The sequence below is a fragment of the Puccinia triticina genome, chromosome 8A (genome assembly GCF_026914185.1).
Source record: "Puccinia triticina chromosome 8A, complete sequence".
Lineage (NCBI taxonomy): Eukaryota > Fungi > Basidiomycota > Pucciniomycetes > Pucciniales > Pucciniaceae > Puccinia > Puccinia triticina.
The window spans coordinates 2,668,823-2,693,429 of NC_070565.1; the positions used below are offsets into that span (position 1 = coordinate 2,668,823).

General features: G+C 44.6%; 3 protein-coding genes across 3 annotated transcripts; 2 read left to right on the forward strand and 1 right to left on the reverse strand.

Annotated features, from left to right (window-relative positions):
- Positions 1-4,182: 4,182 nt before the first annotated feature.
- On the reverse strand, positions 4,183-11,002 carry PtA15_8A240 (uncharacterized protein; the record flags this gene model as incomplete). Its single annotated transcript, XM_053171649.1, has 9 exons — positions 4,183-4,263; positions 4,336-4,393; positions 4,479-4,516; positions 4,597-4,693; positions 10,268-10,380; positions 10,471-10,528; positions 10,608-10,642; positions 10,732-10,813; positions 10,881-11,002. The coding sequence occupies 9 exons, from the start codon at positions 11,000-11,002 to the stop codon at positions 4,183-4,185; spliced, it is 684 nt and encodes a 227-aa protein (XP_053022891.1).
- An 8,795-nt stretch (positions 11,003-19,797) lies between these two features.
- Positions 19,798-21,223, forward strand: PtA15_8A241 (uncharacterized protein; the record flags this gene model as incomplete). Its single annotated transcript, XM_053171650.1, has 4 exons — positions 19,798-19,831; positions 20,019-20,216; positions 20,312-20,791; positions 20,925-21,223. 4 exons carry the CDS (start codon positions 19,798-19,800, stop codon positions 21,221-21,223), a joined length of 1,011 nt encoding a protein of 336 aa, XP_053022892.1.
- Positions 21,224-22,344: 1,121 nt separating this feature from the next.
- Positions 22,345-23,055, forward strand: PtA15_8A242 (uncharacterized protein; the record flags this gene model as incomplete). Its single annotated transcript, XM_053171651.1, has 5 exons — positions 22,345-22,459; positions 22,545-22,601; positions 22,669-22,773; positions 22,869-22,934; positions 23,018-23,055. The coding sequence occupies 5 exons, from the start codon at positions 22,345-22,347 to the stop codon at positions 23,053-23,055; spliced, it is 381 nt and encodes a 126-aa protein (XP_053022893.1).
- Between the last annotated feature and the right edge of the window lie 1,552 nt (positions 23,056-24,607).

Sequence of the window (24,607 nt, forward strand, 5' to 3'; positions counted from 1 at the left end):
ATTGAAGAGGATAAAACCTCTCAATGACCGGTCAGCCGGTCATCGAAGGTGCTACAACCTCTCAATGACCGGTCAGCCGGCCATCAAAGGTGATACCCGGGTACCTGTGCCTGGCACCCGGGTACCTCCCCCTCTGCACCCGGGTACCTCCCATGGCGGGTGCCGGGTGCAGGTGCGGGTGTGAGGAATTTGTGAAAAAACAGGGGGGTTACCCGCACCCGCCACAGGTACCCGGGTGCCATATGCCATCTCTAGAAGGCTTCAAGCAAGCTTGAGCTGCCAAAGCCATTGAAGCCAAGGAAAGACTTGCTAGAGGGGATCTGCAGACAGGTTCTTCAATTTCTGTTGCACTTCAACCAAAAGCAAAGCAGGTCAGATTGTTGGTTGAAGATAAAAAGAAAAGGGATGAGAAAAAAAAAGCCAATACAGCGGCCAAACACACCAAGGATGTGATTGCTTTGGCGGGTTTCAAGCAAGCTTGAGCCACTGAAGCCAAGGAAAGAAGTGCAAGAATCAATCACTGACCTGATCATTCAGAATCATCTGACATTTCAGATGATTCTGAGGTATCAGAACTCTTGGACTTGTTGGAATTGTCGGACTTGTTGGAATTGTCAGAATTGTCAGAATTTCTGGAATCGTCGGAATCATCAGAATCATCAGAATTGTCAGAATTGTCAGAATCATCAGAATTGTCAGAACCAACATCCATCTCTTGGTCAAACAGATAGGCTGGCTTCAATTGATCAAGTCCGCCTTTCCAAGTTTTGAAGTCTTCTTTCATCACATCAATTACTTGTTGGTAGACGTCCAAAATTAAGATTGGGACGAATTTGTCAGGCTTCTTGTTGTCCAAGCAGATATTGTACTTCTTTGCAAAGCTGATGAATGAGTTGATTGATATGTTTGTGATTTGATTTTTGTGTGATTGTTTGTGAGCCTGTGTCTCTTATGTGACAGCAGGACACAAGAAAAGAGAGGGGAAATAGTTTGAATTTCTTTGGATGAAGAAATACAAACTGAGAGAGAGGAAGAGAAAGAGAGAGAAAAGAGAAGATCAGGCCTAGAATTTAAGTCTTTATAAATTGATCTGGGCTATTCTCAACCTGGAAAAGTTGGATGCCAGCTGTGCCAGGCCAAAAAGAGTGCAACAGCCTCCACTCACAACAAGGAAACGTTGATGGGATTCAGAATTAGGGTTACTACTCTGTTCTGATTTTATAGGTCTTAATCAGAGACAACCTTTTGATCTTTGATGATTGAAAGAGTTAAAGAAATGAGGAAACAATCAAGATCAACAGAGTTTCACTCTGGATAAGCAAGGTTCAGTGAAAGAGTTTACTTACTGTCAATATCCTAGGCGCCTGTGAAGGTAGGTACACTGGGAGCTTGGTGTTCTCTTTGGCGGTGATCCTGGGTTATCTGGGGTGTGGTTCTGTGTATCCTCCTCAGGCAAGGGGAATCCTGACTTCAAAAATTTTCACAGTTTGCTTATGTAATTACATATGTACATGTGGTTTGGCGCACCTGGTAGCGCTGACACGTCACAACTGCGCATGCGCGGCACAACTCAAGAACTCAGGGAAGGAGTATAGTTACAAAGAATTGGCAAGTTGTAGCTAGGGTTAAAATTGCATGAGGAAACAGAATATGAATTCAAAACAAGGATATCTCTTAAGGTGAAAAAGATATGAAGTAATTCATATGTAAAAAGTAGAAAAGGCAGACTTTAGGTCAGCTGTGCTGACTCTAAGGCTGACATTGTTGAACAATGTTGTTCCTGGACTCAATGCTAAGAAAATGCATGAGATTTTTCAGCTATCAAATTTACAAAGAAATCAGTGTGGGCATTCATATTTTGAGAAGAAAGAGTGCTTGAGACTTACAATTGGAATATTGATTGAAAAGACTGTCAGGTTGTGGTTTTGCTACTCTTAGCTTTATCATACCTGCTGGTGTCACTCATTCATGACCTGTCATTTACAGATCTTAACCTCAATTAGGGATCTTCATGTGAAACCAGTGGATTTTCATTCACCCTCCTGGAGCCATTCATATCCAAATGTCCTTAGTAAAGTGGTTAGTACACTTGACATGGATATAAGAGACATGGGTTCAACTCCCATAGAACACATAATATTTTATGTAGTTTCACAAAGACATCTCTTAAGAACTTGATCACAGTCCCAATGCTGGTGTCAGCCTTAGAGTTAACACAGCTGACCTAAAAGCTGCCTTTTTCTACCTTTTTACATATGAATTACTTCATATCTTTTTCATCTTAAGAGATAACCTTGTTTTGACTTCATATTCTGTTTCCTCATGCAATTTGAACACTAGTTACAACTTACCAATTCTTTGTAACTATACTCCTTCTTAGAGTTCTTGAGTTGTGGCGCGCATGCGCAGTTGTGATGTGGAAGTGCTACCAGGCGCGCCAACCACTTGTACATATGTAATTACACAAGCAAACTGTGAAAATTCTTGAAGTCAGGATCCCCCTTGCTGTTAAGGTCTGTTCTGCAGAGAGGAAGAGGAAGTCTGGGTTCTGGGGTTCTGGGTCCTATATGGTTGATTGCAGGGTGAGGAGCAGTCCGGGATCTCCAGGCTCTCAAACCTTGAGAGTGCCGCCTGTGACATGTACGCGTAATCTATGTACATGGAATCCTGTGCTGCAGAGCCCGCACTCCAGCTCATAACACTTGCTTGAGGAAGATCTACAGACTTCAGCCACCCAGAACCACACCCCCAGATACATCAACCCAGGATCACCACCAAAGATGATACCACACTCCCAGTGCACCTAGCATCACAGGTGCCTAGGATATTACCAGTAAGTATACTATTTTCACTGAACCTTGATTATCTCAGAGGTACAACTCAGTGTCTCTTGACTGCTATCTCTCCCTGCTTTCTTTTTGCTCTTCTTTGATCACAGGTCTTCATATATCTTGACCTTATAACCAAAGGATTCTTCTGCTATTCATCCTTCTTTTTCTGTAGTTTTTGTAAGAGACAAACCACATAGGTTTCCCTTTAAATAACCTTGACTATCCTGAGAGAAGTCTAAAAAATTGCTGCTGATTAGACTTGTCTAATTCAGACTGTTTCACTCTCTAGCACAGCTTGGCAGCACTCCCTTAAGGAGGTAGCATTGCCAGTTGAAGTTAGTACCCACCAGATTATTATTGAAACTCAAAATATTCTCTCTCAGATCTTCTTCTCTTTCTTTCTTTCTCTCTTTCTACTATTTGTAATTTCTTTATCCCAAGAAATCCAAATAGTGCCCACCTATTTTCTTTTGTCCTGCTGTCACTATAGAGACTCAGGCTCACACCAAGGATATTTCAAGCAGAAAGGCACATTTTTTGGGTCAAATACAGGCTACCTGACGTGAGAAATGCTATAGCGTGAGGCTAAATTTCAGGTTTAGGCTTGCTAAAGATAGCAAGCCCAAACCTGAAATCAAGCCTGGGTTTGTTTACCCGGGATCTAGCCCGGATCAATGCAATTGCCAGTTGGTTTAAGTTGCCAGAAATTGGCAACTAACCCGACAAATGTGAATGCTCTAAACTATAATAGTAGGGCAGGTGGGTGGTTGAGAAAATTGAGTCCGGAACGTGAAGAGGGGAGCCGAGTGATATTTCCGGAATGGATGAACTAGGAGGGACTGGGAATTCCCAGGAGAGAGCCGGCACCAGACCTTCCTTGCTGCCCTGTACGCGCCCTCCTCTGATCAGGCCCACCTCATGCTGCGCTCCCGGTAAGCGACCAGTAAAAATGGGGGTTGGTTGGGCCCAAGGCCCATCAGCTTCCACGCCAGGATTGAGACTAGCCGCGAGTCTTTGGCAAATGTTTCATACTGGTCACGGGCTCTTGACAAGCTAGTTTGATACCCGCGCGATGACCGATGGGAGTTGGCGACAAGGCCAGCTGGCTGGGAAGTCCCAGCGAGCTAAAGTCAGAGGAACGTCTCAAGCCCGCTAGATACCTCACAGAAGGGGCCTGGAAGAACGGGTACCGCCAAGTAAAGCCCGGTTGTCTGTGCGGAAAACCTTGGTGCCTTTACTAATGTCCATATTTTTTCAGTCATGATAACAAAAGAATGTATGGCTTGTATGTGTTTAATGAAAAGTGTAATTGTGTCGCGGCCAAATAAAATTGATCCAAGAATTTCGAATACTACTTATGAGAAGCAGGAAGTGTTTGGACAAAGAGTCTCCCATTTGCTCCCTCGGCTCCGTTCACATTGACAACACCGGGCTGTTGGTGACGTTCTCAGGTTAGCGGTTTGGTTTTATCAAGATTGGTCTAAAACTCATGATATGAACTTACCAGGTTACCACATTTCTTTATCATTCCGATGATGGCTGAGTCGACTTCCTTCTTATTCCTGTTCCATGAAAATGGCAATCAACAGGGATTAGGTTCAGCGCCATTGGCATGAAACAATTGACTGGTGTGCGTGAAGCACTTACATTTGAATATCTGACCCGTCGGTGGTGCTTATTCGTACCTAATGACGAGTAATGGGGTCAGATGCGTTACCCGGTGGAAAGTATGGATCTTACTGGAAGATACGGTCTTTTGACTCACGCGGCATGATCCGGAGTTTAGCACCAACGATATTGGTGTCGGTACGAGCTCTATCATATACCCGGTCCGGGGATCGACCGGGAATTTCTGGTAGGCTCTGTGTACATCAAATGAGCAAAATGAGCGAGGTCTCAGCGGATGAAGGCAAGAAATACATAGATCAAAGTGAGACGTTGACATACGCAATACAGTCATCAATTGATTGGATAGTTGGCCCTGTAGAGCGCAGAGGTGATAATAGTGTATGAAATAGGAAAACTCCCCCAAGGGGAAAATAATATTGCCATAGGTGTAAGGTATTTATAGTATCTACAAGTATGTATTTGGGTTGGTGAGAAACTATGTATGAGAAAATACTAGAACTATGCAGATAATTGTAAGTTAATAGTATGTATGTATGGGATAATGTGATGAGAAATATGTAAAATACCATAAAGCCATAGTCCCGCCACAACACTCCCCCCCTCAACAACCCTGAAAGAAAGGAAACAAGAAAAATAACAAAGAATGGACATAAGAAACCGTATAATAATGAATAGGAACAACAAACACTTAAAGTAAAAAGAACAGATATTGGGTGAGAAATATATGAAAATAATAAGGAAAACATCATAGAAGTCAAACAAGTAAATGAGAAAAAATCCACGAGTGAAGAAAAGAATCCGATCCTTGCGAGTGATGATTGAATGATTGTCCCGAAAAGATCCTGAAATATCCGATGCGCACAGAATAAAAACAAAGAGGTTAACTTCTGTGGAACCAATCATCATCCTGACTATTTGTCTTTTGATCAGAACATTCCGGAGGGAAACGAACAATCGCGGGGGGCGTATGATCATCGCAGCCAGCGCATACATTCCCCCCAATACTTGCCAATGTGTGAGACGGTGATCTCAAGCCCGTCTGAGACAAAAATTCCGAGACCTTGCGCCAACCGAGAGCCTTGGTGAAGATGTCGGCTAGCTGATCGTTGGTCGAGATCCATTCAAGTCGAACTTGGTTGGTGTAGAGTAGCTCATTAATGATGTGAAATTCCCGATCGATATGGCGATGCTCCTTCCTGGTACCACAGTCCTTCGCAATGTAAACCGCCGCCTTGTTGTCTGAACATATGCGAGGAGGAGATACTGGAAGAAATCCGGATAGAAGGGACCGCAAGAAGCAAGCATCTTTGGACGCAAACGACAAAGCCATATATTCAGCTTGGCACGTCGACCGAGCCACGCAAGACTGTCTCTTGGAACCCCATGAAATGGGAGAACCCCAGACCTTGGAAATGAAGCCGTGCACAGACCTCCATCCTTCGCCTCCCCAGTTCGCGTCCACGAAAGTAGTGATGCAATTGACCTCATCACCCGATGATTTGATTGGAAGCGCAAGACAAGCCGTGAAACGGATGTATGAGATTAGGTGTTCTAGAGCTTCCCAGTGAGACTTGTCGGGAGCCATGGAAAATCGAGCCAGATAATTTACAGCAAAAGAAAGATCCGGTCGGGAGCCTTGAGCCAAGTAGAGAATACAGCCGATGCGCGAGAGATAAGCACGATTCATTTCCATTGCGGGATTGGAAACCAAATCGGATGAAGGAAGAGGTGAGCGGGTTTTAATGCTTGAAGGATTAAAATTTAATATTTTCTCCACCAGCATTGGTTGATCCAAAGTAAAACCGCCTTCCACTTCCTTTACCCTAATACCAACTATACTGGAAAGCCGTTCATCCCATTTCAAATCGAGAGCTGAGTCTAGAGCCTTCTTCAGTCGATCCATCAGAGCCTGTGAACTGGCCGTGAATAGTCCATCGTCCACGTGCACCCACAAGAACGCCATCCCATCATCTGATTTGTAGATATAGGTTGATTGATCCTCGAGATTTGGACGGAAACCAATAGCAGCCAGTTTGGTCTTCAGGTGCATCCACCAACAGCGACTAGCCTGCTTAGTTCCATAGAGAGCTTTCTTGAGCTTGAGGACACAGCCAGGAGAAACTTTGACGCCGGGTGGAGGCCTAATGTACACATCATAGTCGATGTCGCTGTGTAGGAAAGCTGATTTAACGTCGAAAGACGCCACCGGCCACTTGAAACGAGACGCCATTGCAAGGAGTAAACGCAGAGACGGAAATGTTGGCGTAGGCGCAAAAGTTTCCCCCACATTTACCCCATGTACTTGTCGAAATCCTTGTGCCACAATCCTTGCCTTGAACTTCGTAATTTCTCCTTCTTGATCACGTTTGAGAGCAAAAACCCAGCGGCAGTTGAGGACCTCGAAATCATCAGAGCTTGGAACCTCTTCCCAAACATTGAGTGAAATCATCATGTGAATTTCAGCATCACAGGCCTTCATCCATTCAACACTAAGATCAGAATTGAGAGCTTGATGATAAGTCGTAGGAGCATCCGATAAAAAAGGAGACAACGAAACCACCGAGGCCAAAAGCGCGTCTTGAATTTCGAACTCTTTGATCTGCTTGAAATCACCAAGATGGAGGGCCTGTATGGAATTTAATACAGCATTCAGCGTGCCAGAATTTGTCATTTGAGAGGGAAGCTCATCTTCATGAAAAATGACTGAGGCCCCAGTCTCCAGCTTCTTAGACACCGGGTTCCAGAGAATCCAACCGTGAGAAGTGTCTGAAATGCCTACGTGTATGAAGGGAGATGACCGTGGTACAAATTGTTTGGGGTATTTGATGTTGTGAAGATAAGCCCGACATCCGAAAACCCTGACCATGTCCAACGAAGGAGTCTTGCCGATGCAGACCTCGTAGGGCGTCTTGACCGCATCATCATGTACAATTCGATTATAGACGAAAGCCGCCTGTTTGAATGCTAGAAACCACAGCGAGTTGGGAAGTTTAGCGTGAATCAAGAAGGTCCGAGCCATGTCTAGAAGCGTTCGGTTAGTTCTCTCAACACCACCGTTTTGATGATGTTCATATGGAACAGACATCTCGTGCCGAATGTCGTGTTTCTTGAGGTAATCATTGAACTTGTTGGAAATAAACTCTCCGCCGCAATCCGACCGGATACAAAGCACATCATGAGAGCAATGTTTCTTGAAGTTCTCAATCCAGGAAATGACTTCCTTAGCCGCTAGATCTTTGGACTTCAGCCCAAAAACCGAGGTCATCCGTGAAAAGATGTCATGAACAACCAAACCATAAGTACTTCCATCTAATGCAGCCGGGAATGGTCCAACCAGATCCACCGATACAACTGCTCCAGGCTTGTCAGCAACTTGTCGAGACGGAGAACTGACCGGCTTATGTGTGCTCTTTGCAAGGGAACACGAATTACACTTTCCCGAGGGTTGACTTATAGGCTTATCAGGTAATCCTAGAACAGCGTTGTTGGTGATAGACTTATTCAAGGTTCGCATTGCTAAATGACCCAGACGAGCATGCCACATTTTAGACGACAGAGAAGACAACATATGATTGGAAGTAGGTGAATTTGGATGGGAAACAGGAGGTTTGGAAGCCATGATTGAGATGTACCACCGATAGTTATCCATGTAAGATTGAAACTGCCGACGACCTTGGTTGAAAGTAAAAAAACCATCTACGAAACCGACCAATCCGTCCCATTTGTCGAAAAAACCGACCGACAGCACCGTGCCACGAATTTGTCTGCATAGCAGGACATTGCTGAGGAGTAATATGCCGTGAGCCGTTGGAATTCGTGCATCCCTGATTCCCTCTATGGGAAGGCATTCTTCGGACGCAACGCGCAGTTGAATATTAGCTGGTCGCAGGGATGTGAAATAATTAGATTGCGACGTTACATGATTCGTCGCTCCAGTATCACAAAGAATGTCCCCCTCATTTTCCGGATTAGCCGATACCGACGCCAAAGTGCCATCGGAAACAACTAAACGATTTGAGAGAACCAAAGATTTCTTAGGTTGCCAACCCGGGGTTTGCTTGCGAGGATCTTCAAGTGGTGGCAACCCCTTCTTCACCCTGGGGCAGTCTTGCGCCCAGTGACCCCACTCCCAACAGACGTTGCAGGGAAACTCGGCCGTAAGATACTTCTTGCCCCAAGAGTCGAGCTCGTGGTCTTTCTGGGCCGAGGAGGACTGACTACCCGGGCGACCTCGGAAACCCCTCGACGCATAACCCCCACGTCCTCTCCCGCCCCTCGCTGATCCAGAGCCTCGTTGAGACGCCATGCCCATGAGCGAGGAAGACGCGCTTGCTTGATGAAGTCTTGAGGCCATGTTGAGAACCTCCGAAGATTCGATTTTGAGCTTGGGGTCAATCGCCAAACGGGAGTCGATCGCATCGGTCAGCGACTGACTGTAGCGCTTAAGGCTGGCGTGAAAGGAAAGGGATAACAACTTATCTGTTGTTAACCCCCCCAGTCGCTTCTCTAAGTCGAGCCAGCTCCTCTTTAAAGATTCATAGCTGGCAGCAGGCGAGTCTGAAGCATCCGGGGCTAGCGCAATGTCAGACCATCGACTGATGAGAAGCGACCAGGAGGGACTTGCAAATCGCCGTTCCAAAGAAATCCAAGCCCCGTGCGCATTCATCCCGTTGAGTGATGAGCGCAGCGCCGAGTCGATTGAATTTTTGATGACCGCAAGAACACCGCAAGAAACGTCCGGGTTTTCTTCATAACGGTCGACCTTGAAATAATCAGGCTTCTTGGTGACAGTGTCCACGGTGTCCTTGACAGAAGCCGCCCAGTGAGGATAATTTGATCCGTTGATTGAAAGTTGAGGATCGATTTCCTTCCCCAATTTTTGCCATTCGAGCTGATTCCGAACTGTGGCCGATTGGGAGACAGTCAAGTTCTTGATGAGGAGAAGCTTGAGCATGTCGCTGTCGAAGTTGGAGAGACCATTTCGAAGGACTTCTTGGTTAAGCATGGCGGTGAAATCGGGCTCCGGAATAAGGTCTGGTTTAGGCGACTCGACGCCGTGGTCTGACTCATGGACTGTCGGTTCTTCAAAAGGGTTGGGATGATCGCGAGACTTGCCTTTAGAAGGACCAGCGGAGGGCTGAGCTGCCGGAGATTGTTGAGGGTAAAGGCCGGGTAGGAAGGGGTTTCTTGATTCTTCATGATCAGACATGGTTGGCGAGGTCGATGAGGAAAGTTTGATTTTTGGAGGAGTAACTCGAGCCGTAAAATCCGGTTTCAAAGTGGGTTGATGTTTGGACCGGGTATTAACCATAAAATGTAGTTAAGATATTGATAGGCAGTGTGTCGAAAAATCTTAACTGTATCGAGGATATCAGAGTTGGAAAAAAGGTTTGAAAAATCCACGATATGAGGGGTAAAAAGGATGTCAGGTGCGAGCTGAAAAATCCGGAGTCCTAATCGTTTTTCTTTTAGAAGAAGTAATCTAAATCACAAGCAATAAAGCAAAAAAAACCCCGCTGGTGACAGCGCGGGCTCATAACCTGTAGAGCGCAGAGGTGATAATAGTGTATGAAATAGGAAAACTCCCCCAAGGGGAAAATAATATTGCCATAGGTGTAAGGTATTTATAGTATCTACAAGTATGTATTTGGGTTGGTGAGAAACTATGTATGAGAAAATACTAGAACTATGCAGATAATTGTAAGTTAATAGTATGTATGTATGGGATAATGTGATGAGAAATATGTAAAATACCATAAAGCCATAGTCCCGCCACAACAGGCCCTGCTTCGGGTCGAAAGCAGTACGGTTTGTTGAGCTCGGCATCCGAATTCCATGCGGACCACTCTGAATCAGGTGGGGCACGGATTTTGATCTGTACAGTGACTTTGTTGTTACTCGGTAAGGTAATCATACCGGCCTATATATTCAAGCCACCGGACCAGAAAAATCCTGTCAGTCAGTCGACCCATCCGAGTTCAATTTCTGCAAAAAGAACCCATCCGCTTACTTTGTGGGGACATTTCTCAAAATGCAAAGTAACGGCTTCTGTTATGTCAGCCGGGGTGCTAGAGTTAAACCAGATCAGGTTTGAGAATCGGCACAAGCGTTGTAGCCAACAGGCTCTGTCTACTCCAGTCCACTCACATATTTTCAATCAGGTAGCTATTGAAAACGATGAGCTGGTGCAAGGAGTGGTCATTAATCAGCTCAGATGTGCATGGAAGTATTTCAAGTGGAGCTACGTGAAAACACAAGCTCAGAGACTCACACTGCAGCTGTCCGATATGGTCCTTATTTCGTATTCATTCCCCGGAAGTTTTCCATTCTCTAATTTGATATTGGTGATCGCTCTAAAAAATTGTTTAGGATGTCAGGCTAAGGGGCTTATCGGTGATAATGGTGATCGAAGAGATGCACTTGTAACAATGAACCTGGTTTGCAGGGTAAGTGTCACACCATGATTCCACGTTGGCCGACTCGGAGCTCTTCGCCGTTATCAAACCGATCGCGGCAGCGAGGACATATCTTGAGACAATCATGATAATCTTTCCTATCTATATCAGCTATGTTTTAGCAGAGTCTGGTACGTAGCTGAATATTAAGAGGGTTGGATAGTATTCGAGGTAATTGATGCCTTGAGTGGGGCAATATACAACTGATGGAATGGGTGCCGGTGAGTTTTGGTTGGCCATCGAGTCTGGCCTTTTATAGACTGAGAACTGAGGATAAGGGTCACTGGCGATTGCGAAATCATATTTTGGCCAATGCTTTGACTTGTGTATTGTAATTCTTGAGACACGACTTAGAACTTTTACTTCTGCTTCTTGAAACAACCTCCTCGGTGTTGATTTCAACCGTTTGGGGCGGGACAAAACCTGATCTATTGTATACAGCTCCGGAGAATGATAATTGTATTACAAAAGCTGTACACAAGGGGCGAATTATGTCACATTCACGGAATGCGGGGTATGTACACCCCGGGACAAGTTCGTCGAGAAGGGTGCGTCGATTCTGCTGTTGGGATGCCGAACTTAGCACAAGTCCCTCGCCTGCCGGGGGGCGCGGCGCGAAGCGCCCCGCACGAAGTGCGACCTCCCGTCAGGGAGGGACTTGCGTGCAATCCACGATTCCTGGCGTGAGAGCCCCGCGTGCAGTTGGTGTTTTTTGCAGGTGGCCAACTTTGTGCCCCCAAATCCGCCACTTCCCAGAGGGCATGTTGCCCGCCTCTTGAACCGGTGAAAGACCTGCATCTCCTCTTCAAGTTGGTGGCAGGCATGCCAACATTGCCCTCCTCCCATGAGCTGGAGATTGGCCGAGCTTAACAAAGCCTCACTGTGAGAGCCCCGAAGGGGCAGCCCCGCAGGGTCTCTGTCTCACAGAGAGGCTTACCTGCAAAAACCTGTATCTGGCCTGAGAGCCCCAGGAATATCAGCCTGTATCAGGCTTTTTTTCACTCTTTTCATTTTTAAACATCAACCATTGGCCCGTTGAGGTCGCCCTTCTGGTCTTAAGAAGTGCTTGGGAGTGCGCTTCTTCTGATGCAATTTGGGCCTTGTAGCTGCTGATATAATGCCTGATCCTCCCGTTTGAAATTTCCAATCACGGAGGAAAAGTGGCCGTGTAGGGAGTGAGATTTACGGTACAGAACTGTACAACTCTAAGTATTAGTCATCTCAAAGGATTCTTGGAAAGTGAGCTCCTTTGAGCCAATCTCCAGCTCATGGGAGGAGGGCAATGGTGGCATGCCTACCACCAATTTGAAGAGGAGATGCAGGTCTTTCACCAGTTCAAGAGGCGGGCAACATGCCCTCTGGGAAGTGGGGGATTTGGGGGCACAAAGTTGGCCACCTGCAAAAAAAACCAACTGCACGCGGGGCTCTCACGCCAGGAATCGTGGATTGCAAGTCCCTCCCTGACGGGAGGTCGCACTTCGTGCGAGGCGCTTTGCGCCCCTGCCCCCCGGCAGGCGAGGTACTTGTGCTAAGTTCGGAGATTGGCTCAAAGGAGCTCACTTTCCAAGAATCCTTTGAGATGACTAATAGAGTTGTACAGTTCTGTACAGTAAATCTCACTCCCTACACAGCCACTTTTCCTCCGTGATTGGAAACTTCAAACGGGAGGATCAGGCATTATATCAGCAGCTACAAGGCCCAAATTGCATCAGAAGAAGCGCACTCCTGAGCACTTCTTAAGTACACAAGGGCAACATCAACAGGCATGGTTGATGTTTAAAAAATGAAAAGAGTGAAAAAAAGCCTGATACAGGCTGATACTCCTGGGGCTCTCAGGCCAGATACAGATTTTTGCAGGTAAGCCTCTCTGTGAGACAGAGACCCTGCGGGGATCTCACAGTGAGGCTTTGTTAAGCTTGCATCATCTCAACAATTTTTGGCTAGAACAACATTGGGTCTCTTGTGACCACCAAATTAGATTGATTTTTGATATTCTTGCAGGCAGAGTGAAACCAAGCTTGATCATCCAAGAAGTAGCTGTACTTTGAAATATTGATTTAGTTATTCCAAATTGGGGAAGGATATTGGTACAAAAGAAAGCTCAATGGGGTGACCTCTCCAACTTTTTGAGAAGTAGAACAGCCGAGAAGCATTTTTTTGAATATTGGGGTTGTCCAGAAACAACATATGATTATTTTTGTTTCTGTTTTGAGTGACTAAGATGTCTTTGCAGTTCAAGGTGTAATCTGCTGGCTTTGAAATAGTTCTAGCAAGATAAATTCCACTCCTAGATTCAGGAGGGCCATCCCAACAAGAAGAGGAAAGACAATGAATTGCAGACTGAGCAGTAGAAAGAGAGGCAGTAAGACTAGGAACTGAACGCCATCAACAATATACTTGTGACAAAGGTTGTTGAACTGGGTGATATTTTCAATGATGAAACTTGGGAATTCAATATTCTTATCTTTCTTACATCTTTCACGGAACCTTGAAATGGCAACCTTAATGGCAGAATCGAGCTCCTTCCATCGCGCGTGCACCATCTTGGTTTTGGAAGGATCTCTTTCTCTAGGCGCAGAAATATATGCATTCTGGTGGCTTGCAAGACAAATTAGGGCAACCAAATATTCAATTTCTTCAGGGTTGGAGACCACAGGAGATTCCAGCTGGCGTTGAGGGTCAACAGCATCATTGAGCATAGGGTTGTTGGTTTTGGGTTCTTTTTGGATGAGCCAGTCAGCCATGATTTTCTTCTTGGCTCCAACTGCCTTCTCACGCCTGGCTTCCCGGTCGTGTTTAGTTGCCTTTGGAAGCGGCCAAGAAATCAATTTGTTGGAAGCAGAGTCTGGGTTGGCAATTGGTCTTTGATAGCCTGTTTTTCCCAATTTCAGAACACGTTTTCACCACGGATGTTTGCTCAGCACTTGCGTGCAAGTGCCTTCACCCCTCTCTTTAGGAACCCTTCAAGATCTCTTGCAGGACTTGGTCCCCAAGTGATGTGTAATTTTGTGCTGAATTTTTGCTGAAGTTATGCTGAATGTTTAATGAAGTCATGTTGGAAATTGGTCTGATATTATATTGATACCAACTGCAACTTGACTGTATAAATTACTTTAACTCTTTAAAAGCATATGTACAACCACACTGCAAGGAATTGTCAACTTCTTGGCAGAAACAATGGCTTCTCATATTACTACTATATTATATATTTTGATTAATCATGGGGTTATACCATGGGACCTTGCTCAGCGCTTGCATGCAATTCCAATCATTCAATAATTTTTTTAACCTTTTAAACTTTCTTCTGGAACCCTATCAGCAAGTTACACTCAATTTCCACTCAATTAAATTGTGGTCAATTCATGCTGAATTAATGATAAATCAATGCTGAATTGCGCTCAAGGCAAGGTTGAGATGGGTTAAAGCTGGCTTGAGATTGAATTCTAAGGCTCTTGTGAGGATAGAAAAAACTTTTCCATGAGGAGATCTTGTCAACTTGAATTCCCAAATGTCCAGGAGATATTCCTCAAATTCTTGTGAAAGAGTGAGATTCACCCTTCTGAGGTTTAGAAGATGCTCAAGATAAATCCTTGAAGCTTACAGAGAGTCATTTCATAAGAAATAAACCTGTAGATAAACTTGATATGTGAGCTTGGAAAAGAGAAACTCTTTGGCAAAATTCCTGATTTATCTATTGTTTAAAATGAATTTCAATCTGAACAAAAAGATTTGGTAGTAAATTTGAAAATGTTTGGATGTATTAAATATTTAACAGTGAATTTTTGGTGTGTTTTCTCTAAAATTAAATTCCTCTCTAACAGTTCTTTTAGACTGAATCTTCATTACTCTCTGTGCCAGTTTTCCAGTACGCATGCATTTCCCAGGTTGGGTCTGCTTGACATGATGAGTGGACAATCGTGGGTATCAATTTCAATCTCAACGTGTTATTCTTACTCAAATTCCTATGGCTCTCTGCCACTGGGCTAATTTTATATTGAATCATCATATTCTAGATTGGTTCCCTTTGATTGTTTCAGGAACAATGTGGGGAGTAGTGTTTTGAAATATTTGCTATTAATTGAATGTGCATCATTTTCCATGCCAGTTGTCCCACCTGCAGATGCTATATTGGTTCTGCTTGACATGTAGTGTAAATGGCCCGCAAGCAATCAGCTCTGCTAGAATTCCAAGAGCCTCAGCTGGAGTTTTCTTTGGCCAAAATCCAAACCTTGATAAATTCAACATGTGAAGGAGCTTACCCAAAACAAGAGCAAAGATTACAAGGTTTCTCAGGAGCTTGGTAGCAAGAAAAATTGTAAATGATACAAGCAGAAATCTTACCATCAGGTTTCAACTAGCAGACATTCTTTATTCCTCAAAGGAATTCAAGAAGAATAAAAGATCAGCTTGGTTAACAGGGTATCCCCATGATTTTTTCTTGGTTGGAAGTTGGTTGTCTGATTCTTCAAGGTTAGCTGCTACATGAACAAATTGTAGCAAAAAATCACAGGGCTTAGATACAATTAGGCAACACTTATCAAGGATGAAAATATGGTTAATGAAAAGGTGACGAAAAACGCATGGAAACAAACAACCTGTGATTCATAGCAAAAGCAACCTCCCAGAAGTGATCTAGTTCACCATTTTTGAGATTTTCAACGGTTGAATCAACATTTAGCATGATGTGTCTCTGGAAAACTATAAGAAGAAGACTAATATTTACACATCAAGTCATGATGTTCACTTGGATTTAAGGAAAGAATTTGTACAAGACTCAAAAATCTGGTTGTGATTGATTTACATGTTGGGTAGAAGAGGGAGTTGACATGCAAGTTGATTTCAAATTCCAATTTTTACTTCAAGTTTGTTGGGCAGAATGGGTTCTTTGAATGGTGCTGATGTTTAAAGAGATTATCTTTTTTATCTGGCTGGTAGTGGCTGAGCCTGTGTTTAAATTGAAGCAGGCCGTTTGAAAATTTCATAGTTAAGTTCCATTTGAGAATGATGAATGCATGTATTGCCAATCCCTAATTCAGTCCATTTAAAATTATCAGGGATGTGAGATTTCTCTTCTGATTTATTAGCAGAAATGGGCTTTGGGTATGAGGTGGAGTGGCTCTACCATTTGCTGGTTGATTCTTGAAATGGCAACATATAACATTTACACCCTTGGAAGTGGGTGGTGCAGCCACCTTGGAATATAGTTGCTGATTCTTTTTGTTTGCCGTAACTGGCTCCCTGAAGCAAATTTTCCAATTTTTCTTTTTTTGGTGGGGATTTAAGGGCAAGCCATGCACAAGTGAATTGAGGCATGTTGAATCACCCTGAATTCCAACTTCCACTGCACATGGATCTTTCAGAAAAAAAACATGGATTGATTCAATTCAGAATGAGGATTAACAATTTTCAAGATACTCAAGGCGTGAATCCTGAATCCGTGAGTTGTTGTGTAGTGAATTAGATGCCAAGTTTATAAAAAACTGTCTTTTGAGAAGGATCACATTTTTTCACATTTTTTATGGTTTACTGCATCATTTTTTTTTTTGCCTGATTCAAGAAATAATTTTAAATAAAGAAAAAAATAACATATCTGACTTACAATTGACATTGCTCCAAAGTTTGAGCCTGAACTGCTGTTGATTAGCCTGGAATTTGGGAATTTCTGTGTTCCCAAGTTGTGTTACTATTGTTTTCCTCTTCAGACTTCTTTCTATTGTAAAAATAGAATGATTTAATTCCTTTTTGAATTGATTTTTTGGCTTGTTTTGGTTTTGAAGCTTTTGACTTGAATTGGTGTGTGTCACACCAACGTACGGCCGTACGTTTGTGTGACAAGGGGGATCAACAGGGGGCATTACGCCTCGCGCCTCCTCGGAGCGGCTTACATATTTACGCTCCTTGATTGAATATCTCTTCAACCCCACCAGGTGGAGTTATATACCACACTCCGCTCAATGAACGGCAATCGAGCGGAGTATGCATACCAACCGATGGCCGGCCATCAACTGGGGTGTGTACTCCAATAGTGATGACCAGCCATCGGGTCCTGTGCACGCCACTCGATGACAGGCCATCGAGCGGCGTACTGGGGTTTAATGCCGCTCGATGGCCATTGAGTGGAGTACATACCCCACTCAATGACTGAGGTGTAGTGCTCCCCCCTCGATGACCAGTCTGTACCGGTCATCAAGAGGACATGAGGATCCCCTCGATGACTGGCACAGACCGGTCATTGAGAGGAGATGTTACTCCCCTCGATGGCTGGTACGGACCGGTCATCGAGAGGAATTATTCCCCTCAATGACCTGTATTTACCGGTCATCGAGAGGTGCAAGTCCCCTAGATGACCGGCACAGGCTAATGATCATCAAGGGGAGGTGTTATGTACTCCTCTCGATGACCCGTGTAGACCGGTCATCAAGAGGTGGAAGTCCCCTCGATGACCGGTACAGACTGGTCATCGAGGGGAGGTGTTACTCCTCTCAATGACCTGGACGGACATCAAGGGGAGAGAGGAGTAACACGTCCGGTTGATGACCGGTCTGTACCGGTGGAATCACTCCTCTCAATGACCTGTACACACTGGTCATTGAGAGGTGTGAGTCCCCTCGATGACCGGCACGGACCATTCATTGAGAGGAGGTGTGAATCTCCTCGATGCCGGTCTGTACCGGTCATCGGGGGGAATCACTCCTCTCGATGACCTGTACACACTGGTCATCGAGAGGTGTGACTCCCCTCGATGACCAGCACGGGCCAATCATTGAGAGGAGGTGTGAATCTCCTCCATCCCGGTCTGTACTGGTCATCGGGGGGAATCACTCTTCTCAATGACCTGTACACACAGGTCATCAAGAGGTGTGAGCCCCCTCGATGACCGGCATGGACCAGTCATCAAGAGGAGATTCCACTCCAATCATGATTTTTTTTCTTTTGCCCCCGTGGTGTACCGGTGATCAAGAGGTGTCAGCAGGCATCCAGTGGGGTGGGCCAGACAGGGTGTGTACATAGTATACCCTGCTTGACTGGGGTTCAACTTGAACCCCATATGCACTCCAGCTCTGGCTGGAGAGCTCTGCACTCCCCTTTCAGGGAGGAGAAATATCATGAATGGAGTGTTGGGGATATGCACTATAATTTTATGGAGTGGGAATCACCGGCACTCATTACATTTACTGGCCACTGCAGTTCTTGGTTGTGCACTCCAAAGACTCTTGAGTCCCCGGTTCTGCACTCCAGCCAACTTGGAGTATTCTACTCTGTACTCCAACAATCATTGGAGTGCGCACTCCATCCACTCACTTGTGGAGTGCTTTTGGGATTTTTTTGGAGTGTACTTGGGCTGACCCAAAAAAATACAAAAACATGCATCAGAGTAATGTACAGGGTATGGGTATACACAGAGGTAGAAAAATCAGGTCAAAACATTCATATATTTGGTCAACATTGTGGATCAAGTCCACCTGCTCACAGTTGGGCTTAGTTTCAGCATAGGTATGGTGTATGTTCTACATGTACCTTCCACAATACATCTCATACAATTCCAGTTAGGATCCGGTTAGATTGCGCCTGACATCTTAACCATTCTTTGAACAAAGATCAGACCAACATCAAACCAACATCAAACCAACTTCGAACCAGTAACTAACAAGGATTGGACCAAATGTTGGCATGAATTGTGCGAAGGCACTCGTAAACAGGTGCTGAGCAAACGTCCGTGGTGTTTTTAGCTACAATCTCTTTAAATTGTGTTTGTTTTTCAAAGATAGGCCAGAGAATTTCAAAAGTTTTGTTGCCAGTGTCAAGGCCTTCTTCCTCAGGTGATTCCAGTAAAGCTTGAGTGTATTGCATCACATCATTAGCTTCATTGATTTCTTCAATTTCACAATTGTAAAATTCAAATGGATTGTGATGCACACAGCTGCCTCCATTGCGTTTGGTGTCGGGCGGCGAGGTGGGTTCTTTGGTGTCGGATATGACCAAAACGACTGGGATGGTCTCAACTTCACTGTCTGATGCAATTTCAACGGCCTCGGTTTTCTTCTTGTTTTCCTTATGACTAGACTTTAGAATTTTCCTTCCAGAACTGCCCTGCAAGATTGCGGTGTGTCCTTCTGTTTTTTTCTTCATGTTGATGTTTAGACTGAGCCTTGCAAGGTTTGCTTTTGACCATTTTTCTTCAAAAATTGATCAAAAAGTAATCAGTTTCTTTTCTGTTCAACACAGATGTAGTGGCAAGAGACACAACTTAGGCCCTGTTTGGCACCAATATAAATATAGGTGATATAATCGCCAATTAATTCAATAAAAAATACAAAATTCAACATATAGCCTCCAAATTTTTATTATAGGCAACCTACAGTGCTGTTCTCTTTAACTGATAACTTGGATTCAACTGATTCAGCAATCTTCAGCACCATCATACCATTATATTGCTTCATATTGGTCAAAAGTGATATAATGGTATTATGGTGCCAAAGATGGCTGAATCAGTTGAATCCAAGTTATCAGTTAAAGAGAACAGCACTGTAGGTTGCCTACAAAAAAAATTTGGAGGCTTTATGTTGAATTTTGTATTTTGAATTGAATTAATTGGTGATTATATCACCTATATTTATATTGGTGCCAAACGGGGCCTTACACAGATATTCAAGAGCAGATGGGCAGATTGGCAAATCTTGACTGGAAACCGTGGAAGGTTCTGCCAGGTTCTGCCAAATTGGATCTCCTGGGTTTTTTTTTCTCCCTGACCCGTAAATTACGAACCGGGACACCCGGGGGTATAAGCTGCACATAGTCCGGGGGGCGTATAGAAGTTCTTCCAGTGCTTAGCAGGTCTTTTGCCTGTTTTATTCGAATTTTCAAGCTGGAATCACGCAACGATGGTGGCCTCGGACCCTATCATCCTTCCTACATGTACGTCCATTCAAAATCATCGAAACTGACAGAGACGCGGTATGTATTGGTGCTAAGGTGTAAAGTCTGTAAAGCGCCCTAGACTCAGCTTTCTTCTTTCTTGATCACGGCATTGGTCAAGAGGATAACACGAGCTAAATAGCTTAATCTGATTGATCTGAGAATTTTCATCATCTTCCGTGTATAGGTCTTCTCGAAGTGAAAGACGACCTATCGATTGCGCGTTTACCACATCCCAGGACGCGTCTGCCAGCACTCTTTGCCATCAGAGCTGGACAGGGGATCTGGGAGATCCAGTCCGTCGTCTCGCCGCCCACCTCGGGACGATCATGGTTCTTTGAGCCGATCCGGGAGGACCAGCCCGATCAATTAATCAGCCAACAAGGTTCGTGTGTGTGTTTGTGCGTGTCACGTCTGATATGACGTGAGTATATACAAATATATCAATGTGGGTTGACGGGCATTCTAGCTTTTCTTTAGCTGGTCGTCTGCTCGTCGTCACCCCCTTCGACCCTTTCTTCCTTCTACTCGGACTCTTCCTCGGACAGGCCCAGTCAGATGAACAGCACAATCCGTTTGCAATCGACAAGAAGAACGGCGACCATCGTGCTCGCTTTGAAGAAATAGAAACCATTCTCGAACGGGCACAGGCACATTGGTTGTTTGCGGAGAGTGCGGAGGGCCCAACTGCTGGTGATGTCGAGCTCTTCACGAACGAAGCCTTCCACGACAAACACCTCACTAGGATTTTCGCCCCTCTTCACCAGGAAGAGCAAGGGTGTACGCTGTGGCGTCTTGAAGGCGAACGAATTGTACAGGAGATTGAACGCAAGATCGATCACCTTGCCTCCGCCGGCCTGGAAGCGGGACGCGATGCCCGTACCATCTGGACTCGACTTGGATCTAAGGAGGGCCTCTTTGATTTTGAGCAGACTCCGAATAACTTATCTATCATCAAGGGTGGGTGGGACCTTTTTTTACTTTAACAAAAACAAGTCCCTTCTGGACATTCATCAATCCGGAAGGCTCTTAATTATCGATTTGCTTATCCACCGTTTGATCTTCCGCTTACCGTGTCATCATAACAAAATAGACATCTACAACAAAATCGCTCTTGAAATAATTCAGGCCTATCTTCCAAGTACAATCAGCGAGCATCTCCGTGGCATGGATAAGTATGCGTTTGCAGCTTTGAAGAAGGAGAAGGAGAAGCAGGCGCAACGCTCGATGATCAATCCGCTTGAGATCGGGCGGGGCTCTCAAGGGTCAGAAGCCAAGACCACCAAAGGCTCCGCCAAGCCTCCCCCTGCGAAGAGGAAGAAGGCCGACGACAGTCTTAAACCTCCGCCCAAAATTACCCTTCACCAGTTCTTTCCACCTCAAGCCCCTTGATCACTTGCCAACCTCAATCCTCTACCAATTCTCATGGTTTGGTCCTCGGAAAGCCTCAAAATCATCCTTCTTAATCACCCACTGCATAGATTTTCACACAGTCACACACCAATAGATACTTTATAGTGTATATTTGATAGATCGTCTTCTTCATCAATCCACTTTAAGTGCTTTGTTTTACCATGTCTATTAAAATTATCATCAACAACAACAACAACACCACCCCCATCATCTACCAAGCAACCAGATGTGTGGGCACACGTGGTTATCTGGTATTTCAGCTCTACATTGTTCCAATTGGGGAAAAGCGTGACGTAACTCTCAGATCATTCCATCCTGAAATCTGCAAGCGTTTTGCACTCCGCTGCACTTGGGAATAATCAACGCGCCCCTCCCATGCTACTGCCCCGCCGCCGTCCCGGAGACTGACCAGCCACAAAAGCAGACTGCAAGTCAGTCAGCAGCGGTGCTCGCTCCTGCTGGCTCCTCATTCAAAAACAACTTTGGACGCAGCTGGGAGAATTTCCAGGGGACGCCGTCCTTGCGATAAGCAACTGCACCCGCATGATGTGATATGGCAGTACACTGTTGACTGTCATCCCAAACGGGACCTTAATGCTCAGAAACTCGCCTTCATGGGTATCATGGGTGTGATGCACCGCACCGCACTTATTTATCTAGCATCTGATCACCTTTCAATTTGAGTGCAGACCACATCATTTGTGATGGAGTTAGCCCCAGGGAGCCACAAAGTGTGGGTCCATCGGTGTTGTGGGCTTAGCCTTTATAAATATATTCACAGCTCTGGACCGGTGATCATGAACAAGGGCGTGGGTAAACTACTGTTTTGTGTTTTGTACTGCGTGCAGCGCATATGGTGCCGACTTGGTATCAACTATCAAGCGGTCAGCGCGCGCTGTTCATTCTTTTCAGCATGTTTCTCATGATGATCTCTGTGAGACAGTTTCGGCTTCAGCCCTGCCCCGTCATCTGCTGTTTATAAAGTGGTGAACCTGTGAAGACCTGTGACCCGAGGCGACCCGTCATTTTATCAGCAGACACACTCCACCACACTTCAGAACAGTTCAAGATCACACATTTCTTTCGAGATTATTACCATAATGAAGGCAGATGTATCCGGTTTGGTTTTCTTTGCCCTCGGCTTGCTCGGTGTGGTAAGAGCGGTGAACGTGACTGCTTCTTACAGTTACTACCCCAAGAACGAAACATTCCTACGTGAGCAACACATTTCATTTTTCGTTTTTTCGTCACCCCTGGTCTACTCATGATTGAAGACGCTTATCACATCCAAACAATGCAGATGTTGAGACCAACGAAGGCCCTTTCAACTGCCCGATTCCTTGCCAATCATATCGCAGTAAGTGAAGTTGCTTGTTTCTCCGAGCCCTTATAATGCACTGAAAGCAAGGCATTCCGGGACACAGCTGCGACCGGCTGCACCTCTGACACCGGATCGAGCACGAGCACAGACAGCAAGAGCACACAAAATTGCTCCAAGTTGTTTGGAAGCAGTGGGGCAGCGGTCATAAGTAAGTATTTGACACAAGTGTCTCTCCATTTGGCCCTCTAAACACTTCACATGTTTGACTGATTTCGAATCGCCTGTCGGTTCCTAAACACGCAGTCTGTGAAAATGTCGTGGGCAAAGAAACAAAGCGGTACAGTTGCACCGGTGTAGATCCCAAGTCGAGTGAGTCGTCCGACCTTTGTTGCGGTTCACATCTTCACTGATCATGATGTCGAAAATTGAACTGATAACGATCCCGTGCGCAGAATTCTTTTGTTCCAAATGCACCAAGATCAGTTCTTAGTCCCATCACAGCTCAAAGAACTACGCCACTACACTTTTCTATCTTCAGCACTGATGATCTCGGCTCCACCGAGATTATGCGTAGCTTTTTATGCATTCCAAGAATTTCTTCTTTTTTTCACCTTGAGCAATAGACAATGACAGCTTGGGGGATTGTTTGCACATAAACTATTTTGAGCGGGTTTTTTTTTTTTTTTCCTTTGAGAATACAATCCAATGAGCTTACAGTACCTCCCAATTACCAACTTCTTCTAAGTGAATTGCACCTGGTTGCGTTGACTGGTCTGGCTCCTCATCACTGTTCTTAAGTGAATCAATTTTTTAAAATCTGATGAGAAAGCTGAAGGTTGAAAGATGTACCTGGAAAGGACAAAATCATATAGACAGCTTCATCAGTTTTCCATTGAGGATTGAGTAAAAAGATAAAGAGGAATATCAGTGATCACAAAACACGGTTCATTGTGCCATGGATCAACACCGGATTAAGATTTCTTTAGGAGTGTGGGGGATTGCAAAATAGCCACTCTGATCAATGAGTTCACCATCAAGTGTAAACAGGTATCAATGCTAAAACCATTAATTTATGCTGAAACCATATGCAGCGGTGTGCTGCGGCATGTGGCATAATTTCATATATCACTGTTACATTTTTTTAGCTATTGGCATTAAATAGGGGGGTTCACGTTGCAAAACAAGCAATGCTGATTTTGTCTGCTCATGCAGCTGTGAATAAGGTTTATGCCTTGCAGATTGCTTCCAATTAAAACAAAGGGGAGCTGCCCAGCCAAACCTTTTTGCTTTCTCACAATTTTCAAAAGCTGCATCTGCTGGTTTTGGTTGCTGATTTTCGAAATCAGCCTTAAGTGAACCTCCCTAATTATTGTAGCATTGAGTATTCAGTAAATAAGTTAAAAAAAGCCAATACAAACAATGCTGTAACGTAGCATATTGACTTCTTGATACACTAGAGTGATTTTATTGGCAATAATCCTTCACCAATTATTCACATTTGTAAGCATTGGTTTGGAAACGCCATACACAATTTTTGGCATTTTGGGAATCTGCTCAGAGATTGATGCCACAAGATGCAACAGGGCACCACCACCACAAATTAGATTTTCATGAGCAGGCTTACAATTGAACTTTGACCATGTCTGAAACCCCGCAGGCCAAGGCAAAGTGGCTGCGGATTTGCATATGCTCAATTTCATGTAGTTGAAGGATGAAACTGTGACTCTGAAAGCCCCAATTATACATATCAAAGTGTTTGATCCCGCCTCAAACTACACAAATGTCTCAGGGAGTTCAACATCACAATTACCTTTTTATATGTCAATTCACAAAAACAGGGCAAAACTGATCACAACTTGGTACTTGCTGCTTATCAGTTCATCAGTCATGAAGCAGTACCAATTTCTCTTTTTTGTGTTTTTGTTTATAATTTCTTCTATGGAAACCAATGAGTACCAGCTCCCTACTGGACATGATCTTGTGGGCCCTTCAACTGAATTATCCTTGAAGTTTACTTCAAATGAGCATCACATGGATTACAA